We start from the raw sequence: 8905 nt of genomic DNA, 5'->3' as shown, positions 1-8905 counted from the left end.
TCGGGCCTTGCGGCCGCCACTTGCAGCAGGCTGAGAGGGGTCGCGTTTTTTGCAGATAAAGCCACGAGCCAGCTCCTGCTGGAGACGGACTGGGAGTCCATCCTGCAGATCTGCGACATGATCCGTCAGGGAGACACGCAGTAAGCGCCCCTTTGCGTTTTGGTTTAAGCTGTGAGAACGGATCTGCTTGCGTGCAGAAAATGAAACATGGAGGTCTCACTTTGTCAGCCTGCAGCAGGACGCTGCTCGCTGTACTATTTCAGAGAAGAGTTGGGAGGCAGCACGCCTCAGTGTTCTGGAGCACCCTTCCTGATCTTAGTAGCTGCAGGTTATATCTGGCCTGAAATCAGTAGAGAAGCTCAAGCTTGGATACGTGCATTCCTCTTCCCACTTTTCCTTGTGGGGAATTGAGTGCACCATGAGCTAACTGTACTCTTCTGTTACTGGGGGGTGATGGATTATCCTCGTAGATTCCTCTTTACCTGGGCATATGTGCTCTCTTTCCTTGTCCAGAGCAAAATACGCAGTCAACGCTATCAAGAAGAAGGTCAATGACAAGAATCCCCATGTGGCACTCTACGCACTGGAGGTAACTTCAGCCCAAACCTCTCATGATTTAAGGGCCCAGTTCACAGGCCAGGGAACTTCTCATCTCTTCCAAGCCTGCCTGCTGCTTGCACAGAGGTTCCAAGAATGACTGTGTTTTTCATTCAGCCTTGGAGCAAGCCTTTGAGAGACTATCTGTATGAATCTGTCTGCTTGCCCCTGTGGTATAAATAGCAGTGGTATGAATGACACTGTGAAATTGAAGCATAGCTTATGCTCCAGTCTCGTGGTGTAGATTTCTCCAAATTGATGCTTCCTTAACTTGAATTGTTACTTAAATAGTGCCCCCTTTGTGCACCTGCTGCAAGAACTGCTGTAACTGGTGCTGAAACGCAGCTTTTTTGTTCTTTCACTGCAAACCACAGAGAAGGAAGAAAGCGACAGGCTAATATTGTCCTTTGCACTTGCAGGTTATGGAGTCTGTGGTTAAAAACTGTGGTCAAACAGTTCATGATGAGGTAGCCAACAAACAAACTATGGAGGAACTAAAAGAAATACTCAAGGTAAGTGTATGTTATTTTACTTCAGTTTTTGAATGAAGTTGTAAGAGAGGCAACAAAAGGAAAAAATGTGCATGTTCCGTGTCTCAGTCTCTGTGTAAGGAACAAAAGGGAAACTGGAAACCTCTTTCAGATAAAAGCAACCTGTACTGTTTAATACAAAGGGATGAGTGTAGAGAGCTGATTGGTGCCTGCTGGGGAGAGAAGATATCATGAGAGCAAAGATAATGCTTGGTTATACCATGGGTAGGATTATGCTGTAAAGGCGCAGGCTGTTTCATGATAGGTGCTATTGTGAATTTCCTTCCTATAGACCAGGGTAAGGCATGCAGGAAGCTAAGCAGCATGGTGAAAACTGACGGAAGTTTCATCTATACATTGGCCTGTGGAACTGGCCCGAGGAGTTTTGCAGGATGTAGACCTGTATCACTTGTCAGTGCGATAACACGATGCCTGCAGGACCTCCTTATGTCCCACGACTTGAGACTTCCAAAAGTGAGGTGCAAATAAGAACCTGTGTCTTCAGTTCCCAGTCCCAAGAACAGCAGTGCACAGACAAAACCTTGTTAGAGTGATGCTGTTACTTCTTTATATCCCTATCTTCTGCCAGAAATAGACAAGCAGATGACCCAGATATTTGTGGAATGAGCTGTGCTAGTCCTGTCATCATATGCAATGTAGCAGAGCATCTCTCTTCTGTCATTTTCCTGTTGGGGGCTGACTCAGCCTTCATACAGTATCTACTGTTGAACTTGGAATGCTGCCACAATGTGAAGGCCAGGTGTAGTAGTGCAACCACTCCAGGCTCTGAAGAAATCAGACCAGATTGGATTGAGAGATTTTGTGAAGCTCTCCACTCCTTACCTGCCTCAGCAGTTTGCAGACCCATTTTCATCCTACACTGGGAACATTGCTGCTTGTGAACACCTAATGCTTTGTTCTGATGAGGCTCAGGGCTGTGCCATTTATGGAAAGCAGGATTTTGACAATTCTGTAAGTTTGGAGCTCCAGGAACTATCACTAAGTCACGGGCTGAAAATAGGAACTTGACAATGCCTCTCTGCTTCCTGGATGACTTCTGGAGAAACTGATCATGTGAGCAGGCTGTGACTTGGTCAGCTGATGACAGGGTGCACTTAGAGGCTGTCTGGGATAGGAATGGGCTTGCCAAGTTTCCTCTATTCTTGAGCTGTGATACAACTGCCCCTGCCTCCAAAGGGCAGGCTTCCCAGCTGTCCATTTTTTGGATATTGCATCATACCCAAGCTAGCTTTGACTACTAATGGGCAGGAGTCTCTAAGCTGGAGCTGCTGACAGCTAGGCACAGACAGCCTCCTGCTTTGTGTTTGTGGTGCCCTATCAGAACTGGGGTGAATCAGACTGTGCTGTCCTGCCCAGTTGGATAGCTCTCACTTTTGCAGGTTTTGGAGCGCAGGATGATCAGCTCTTGTGAGAAGGTAAACAAAGTTGGCCAGCCAGTGCTTGCACTTCCCCTGGGGAACAACTGTATGAGTCTCTGTAGATGTTTTCCAAAAGCATTGTGACACTACACCCCTTTTCAAGTTGATTTGTGTCATTCTGAAGGATGTCCTCCTATTTATGCTGATGTGAGAAAGCTGAAGGAGATGTAGTCCTTGCTGTAAGTTGTTCTGCTTGCAGCTTGCTTGCACAAGTACTCCAAGTTCCTCTCTCTATGAATAGTATTTGACCCATCTTCTGTGTTTCAGAGACTTTTTCTCAGATTTCTGTTTTTTTTTCTTCCCCTTTCTGTGCAGAGACAAGTGGAGACAAGTGTCCGCAGTAAGATTCTGAACCTTATCCAGGCCTGGGCTCACGCCTTCCGCAATGAGCCCAAGTACAAGGTGGTGCAGGACACCTATCAGATAATGAAGGTTGAAGGTAAGGATGCTGGGGGCAAAAATGGGTGGACAGTTTCCAAGCAGATCTGCTTTGGAGGAGCTTTGCAGAAGGAATGGGCTTTGGGTCTCAGCTAGGTGTTGGTGGAATCTGGACTTATGATATTCCATATGCAGGAGAAACCTTTCACAATGGAATGCTGTTTATTCTCCCACAGGTCATGTGTTTCCAGAGTTCAAGGAAAGCGATGCCATGTTTGCTGCAGAAAGGGTGAGCTTCACTGCTGGGGAGAGAGCTGGCACTGCAGGGCAGAACTTGCTGTTGTAGCTCAAGAGATACTAAACTTTCAGTTCTTGCTTTCTTTTATTTCACTCAGATTAGAGACCTTGCTGGGTGCATATTGCTCCCAGCTGTCATTTGGGCAGTTCTGAATACAGCATTTTGGCTTATAATTGCTAGGAGGGAGGGGACAGTTGACCCTGTCCTAGTCAATTAGTCTCATCTTGCTAAGTGCCTGTAGCAATTAGATCAATACAACGGGAAAGGCATTACAACAAAGGCGTGATGACAAAAGGACTGGCATAATAGAGAGTGCTGTAAAACAAAAGAAGAAGATTGCTCACCTGTATCAGAAGAGTCTAGGTTCACAGGAAAAAGCTTCACCAAGGAGGGATCTCCAGGAAGAGATCCTTCCCCAGTGGCAGTCAGCCCTTAAATGAGGTGTAAGAGAGGTGCAGGCAGCCAGGCTCCACCCCTTCTGGTCGCACAGCTGAATTGCCTTCACCTGTGCTCCTGGGGCTGACCAGGTCCTTTCCCCAGGTGCTCAATCAGTGGTTCAGGCCAGGATTCAACAGTTATCATACAGTGCCCCACAGAAACGACCTACTCAGTGTCTTTCCAGAAGCATGGCAGACTGAAAATGGTAGCAGGGCATGGCTGAAGTGATTGCTGTAATCCTGCTGACTGGGAAAGTGTCACAGTCTAGTAACACAAGAGGTGACCACTTGCAAGGACCAATATCCTATAGAGCTTCAAATGCTTTTTTCTTGCCTCATTCATGACAGCCTTAGTTAGCCAGAGGAGATCCTGAAAGGCTCTGTGGAGCCACCATCCTTGAGACATTGCTCCCTTTCTCACACAAGTTTCTTCAAACCCAACAGGCTCCAGACTGGGTGGATGCTGAGGAGTGTCACAGGTGTCGAGTGCAGTTTGGTGTGGTGACACGGAAGGTGGGTGCTATTCCTGCCTTTCTGAGTTCCCTGGCCTTTTGCAGCCCCTCCAGAAAATGCAAGACTCCTTGAGCCTGTGTGGAATTGCATCTGGGTGGGAACATGTTCCTGTGTGAGTGAACTTGTCCAGCAGTGAAGAAGTGTCTCACTACCATACTGATGTCTCCCATCTTTTCCAGCATCACTGCAGGGCCTGCGGGCAGATCTTCTGTGGCAAATGTTCTTCCAAGTATTCCACCATCCCCAAGTTCGGGATTGAGAAGGAAGTGAGAGTGTGTGAGCCCTGTTATGAGCATCTCAACAAGTCAGTATCCTTTGTGGCATGTTTTTTTTTTTGCTTTCAACAGTTGGTACTGTGAGGGGAGAAACTTGACATGGAGCCATCTGTCCAAAGACCAGTGCAAAGGGTTTCCCAAGCTTTGCAGGCTGTCTGGGTTTTGTTCTTTCTGAGAGTGGGCTTTACAGCTGTAACGTTGTGCAGTACTGGGGCTTCAGTGCTGAGGAAGAAGCTCATTCTGCACTGTCACCTCTTTCTGGCTACAGGAAAGCTGAGGGTAAAGCTGCTGCTGCCTCTGAACTGCCCCCTGAGTACCTGACCAGCCCCCTCTCTCAGCAGTCCCAGGTGAGTGGCTCTCCTCACTAGATGACCTAGTGATCATGGCCTGCTTGTTGATCCCCTTAGTGGCCACTTCCTCGTCTTTCTACTTGCAGCTGCCCCCAAAGCGTGATGAGACAGCTCTGCAAGAAGAAGAAGAGCTCCAGCTAGCCATTGCCTTGTCTCAGTCAGAGGCCGAGGAGAAGGAGAGGATGGTTCGTACCCTGCTTGGCATTTGGGAGTGTATTTTGCCGTGCAGCCAGATGTGCTGGGTATCTCCTAGCTGTGCAGTAATAAATCCCTAGGCGTGTCCTGGTATGTGAGAGGTATGGGGGCTTGTGGAATGAGATTAGGGTGAAAAGAGAGCCAGGCACATGTTGCGTTGCACAACGGAGAAATGAAAGCAAGCTGTACCCCGGATGCAAGCCCTGGGGCCTGCCAAGCTGCGAGAATTGTAGAGCATGATGCTGGGTCTGCTGGCTGTGCTTGGACACCATGAGGGGATTCACCTCCCCACTGTATAGCCAGTGTGCTGCTGACTGGCTTACTAGGAAGAATCTGAACAGTCTCTGATTTGATTTTCTTTCTTTTTTTCTTTTTTTCCCTATCCTTTTTGCAGAGGCAGAAGACAAGTTACTCCATGTACCCAAAGGCTGAGCCCACACCCGTCACATCATCAGCTCCTCCAGTGGGCACGCTCTATTCTCCACCTGTGGTACGTTCACAGGAGCCTCTAAGCATGAAGTAGCTGGGCAAAGGCCAATTTCACAGCCCAGTTCTGCCCTGCTTGGGTCAGATTTGATCCCCAAGAGAACAGTTTTGCTCCCTTCAGTCCATTGTTTTTTCATAATTCTTTTTGGCTGGAAAATCAGATAGCATTTAGATGCCGCTGGTGTTTTGTTCAGGCTTACAGTAGATGTAGTCTGTATCTGGCTAAAGGAGATAGCTGTACCCCTCTCATTCTGTTGTTCAGCACTGATAGTTGTGTATGGCCAGGTCTGAGCAGGACAGCTGATGCAAGCTGCAGTTTTCTGGTTTCTCTAAACTGGATTCCCTGTTCACCTCTTTCCAGAACTCTTCTGCTCCCCTGGCTGAGGACATTGACCCTGAGGTAAGAATGCAGGACTGATGAGTCCATGGTGCAGGGCTGCTCCCAGCAGGGCTGTGATGCTCATCTTCCCTCTCTTCCTGGCAGCTGGCTCGGTACCTGAACCGCAACTACTGGGAAAAGAAACAAGAGGAAGTTCGCAAGAGCCCCACCCCATCAGCACCTCTGTCTCTCACAGAGCCAGTTGCTCAGCCTGGGGAAGCCCACCCTGCCCCGCTCAGTGTTGTTGAGGTAAGAGGGGGCCTGAGCCAGCAGCTCGTGAAGTGTGAGAAATGCCTGATTCGCCCATGTAGCCCAGCTGTGCAGAGTTGCTGTTGGCTCTTGGAATGGATAAGCTGAGGCTGACTGGTTGTCCTGTTCTTCCAGCAGCAGTACCAGAATGGTGAGTCGGAGGAGAACCACGAGCAGTTTCTGAAGGCTCTCCAAAATGCGGTCACCACGTTTGTCAACCGCATGAAGAGTAACCACATGCGAGGCCGCAGCATCACCAACGACTCTGCCGTATTGTCCCTCTTCCAGTCCATTAACAACATGCACCCCCAGCTGCTGGAGCTGCTCAACCAGCTGGATGAGCGCAGAAGTATGTGGGAGCTGTCCTACCTTGGGCTGGGTGACCTGGGGAGGAGCAGGTGGCTGCCAGGGCATCCCCCAGAGTCAGCCTTTGGCATTTCCATGACACAGCTTGTCTGGAGAGAAGTCAGAGCAGTGTACAGGGATCGTCTGAGTGTTTTCCACTGAGAGGATCCCTGAGGCTCTCCTTCCTTCCCCAGTGTACTATGAAAGCCTACAGGACAAACTGGCCCAGATCCGGGATGCACGTGGGGCTCTGAATGCACTGAGGGAGGAGCATCGGGAGAAGGTGCGGCGTGCAGCAGAGGAAGCAGAGCGCCAGCGCCAGATCCAGCTGGCCCAGAAGCTGGAGATAATGAGACAGAAAAAGCAGGTGAGGCAGAGAAGCGTTTCCAGCATGGGTCTACCTGCATACCTGTATGCACTGTGGGCCAGCCAGAGTTGGCAAGGACAGCTGTCCCGACAAGAGGGAGCGCTGCTGCGTCCTAGCTTCCAGCCATCACAGCACTGGCATTGTTCCCACAGGAGTACCTGGAGATGCAGCGTCAGTTGGCCATCCAGCGACTGCAGGAGCAAGAGAAAGAGAGGCAGATGCGCCTGGAACAGCAGAAGCAGACCATCCAGATGAGAGCCCAGATGCCAGCTTTCTCACTGCCTTATGCCCAGGTCTGACTGCTGGGCAAGAGACCCTTCTGCTGGGTCCTGGGGGCCATGGCCTAAAGCTTGCTTTTCTTCCTTCAATAGCTTCAGGCCATGCCAGCAGCCAGTGGAGTGATCTACCAGCCCTCTGGGCCCAGTAGCTTCCCTGGCACCTTCAGCCCCGCTGGCTCTGTGGAGGGCTCTCCCATGCACAGTGTATACATGAACCAGGCAGCACAGGGGGGCACAGGACCATATACAGCAATGCCTGTCACTGGGACAGGTATGTTATCGTGCTGATCCGGTGCGGGCAGAGGCTGAACAAAGGCAGTTGCTTCCATCTCTGCCCTCTTCGCTTCAGATCCCAACGTGGTGAATGCCTACATGTACCAGCCAGGGGCAGGCAGCGGGCAGGCGGCTCAGCAGGGGCAGGCGGTGCCCACTACGACCCCAGCGTACTCGTCCTATCAGCCAGCTGCAACACAGGGCTACCAGGCAAGTGAGGGCAGCTGCTGCAGAGGAGCTGGTGGCCAGCTGGGGCAGGGCTGGAGTGTTTTGTGGAGCTGGTATCTGTACTCCAACTCCAGCCATGGTTCTTGAACCTTTAACCAGCAGGAAGAGGAGCTGGTTGGTCTCAGATCTAGAACTGCTCTGCTGCTTTCCTTGTGGGTGTGGGCAGGGGTTAGACCCAGCCCTAGTCTCTCTACTGTGCAGAGGAAAGTCATGCCCTACCTGCTTCCAGAGGAAAGCCCTGCTGGTCCTAGAGCTCTTGCAATATAGATTCGATGTGAGATCCAGCTGCTTGCACAACCTCTCACTGGCAGCATCTCCTCCACAGAATGCAGCATCACAGTCACAGAGCATCCCTGCCATCTCGCAGGCTCCTCAGTCAGGGGCTGTGGGCTACATGGGAAGCCAGTCGGTCTCCATGGGGTACCAGCCCTATGGCATGCAGGTGAGCACTTGGGGTGCTGGGGGAGGGAGGCTCCAGCCACTGGAGCTTTCCTGAGCCTATGCTGCTGGGGCCAGGAAGGGAGAGGAGGTGAGGAGACAGCAGGCTTGCCCATGCATAGGGCTTGCTTTCTCCCTCCACGACGCTGTGCTGTTGAGTCTAGAAGTCAGTCTAACCCTCTTTCCCTTGCTCCACTAGGGCCTCATGTCGGCGCTGCCGGGCCAAGAAGCAGCACTGAGCAGCCTGCCTGCGCAGCAGTCCTACCTGCCTGGGCAGCAGCCCCTGTACCAGCAGGTGAGTGCTGCCTGCAGGGCGGTGGGGGATTTAGGCACGGCCATTGCCTAACGGCGCTGCCTCCTCTCTGCAGATGGCCCCGGCCGGAGGGCCCCCCCAGCAGCAGCAGCCCCAGCCCACGCCAGCACCCGTGCAGCAGGCACAGGGCAGCGGAGAGGCCCAGCTCATCTCGTTTGACTGAATACTGCACAGGGGAGTGCGGAGAATTCAATGTAACACTACTCTTCATCCAGAATCACTTCTGTTCCTCACCTCGTCCTGTCTGCCCCTCAGCTCCTCCCTGCGTCTGTCCCTGACCGAGGGGCCAAGGGACCACCGGGTTCCAGCACTGGTGCTAGATCCCCGCTCGCAGGAGCACAGCCCCTTCGCCCCGGCTCCCCGCGCTGCTTCCTCCCCCTCCCAGCTGCCCCCTCCTTGCCCGCCCCCGCGCGCTGCAGTTCGGCCTGCAGGGCCCGGCCGGGGGCAGGAGGGAACCACGAGCACGTCCGTGCCCGCCCTGGTCTGCTCCCCTCACCCTTCCTTCCCTGCCCCCCGCTTCCCGCGCTCGGTTCGCGC

General features: G+C 52.0%; 1 protein-coding gene across 1 annotated transcript; it reads left to right on the top strand.

Moving 5' to 3' along the window:
• Nucleotides 1-8601, top strand: HGS (hepatocyte growth factor-regulated tyrosine kinase substrate; the record flags this gene model as incomplete). Its single annotated transcript, XM_010721343.3, has 20 exons — nucleotides 1-140; nucleotides 514-589; nucleotides 1017-1109; nucleotides 2882-3005; nucleotides 3181-3233; nucleotides 4124-4192; nucleotides 4372-4496; nucleotides 4736-4814; nucleotides 4904-5002; nucleotides 5407-5502; nucleotides 5860-5898; nucleotides 5983-6126; nucleotides 6262-6475; nucleotides 6666-6838; nucleotides 6991-7131; nucleotides 7210-7387; nucleotides 7466-7599; nucleotides 7943-8059; nucleotides 8255-8350; nucleotides 8424-8601. Coding segments are annotated over 20 exons (2298 nt in total), but the record flags the coding sequence as incomplete, so codon positions are not given.
• Between the last annotated feature and the right edge of the window lie 304 nt (nucleotides 8602-8905).

Source organism: Meleagris gallopavo, chromosome 20 (genome assembly GCF_000146605.3).
Source record: "Meleagris gallopavo isolate NT-WF06-2002-E0010 breed Aviagen turkey brand Nicholas breeding stock chromosome 20, Turkey_5.1, whole genome shotgun sequence".
NCBI classification, from domain to species: domain Eukaryota; kingdom Metazoa; phylum Chordata; class Aves; order Galliformes; family Phasianidae; genus Meleagris; species Meleagris gallopavo.
The sequence above is the reverse complement of the archived record's forward strand: the minus strand, read 5'-3'. Positions and strand labels throughout refer to the sequence as shown.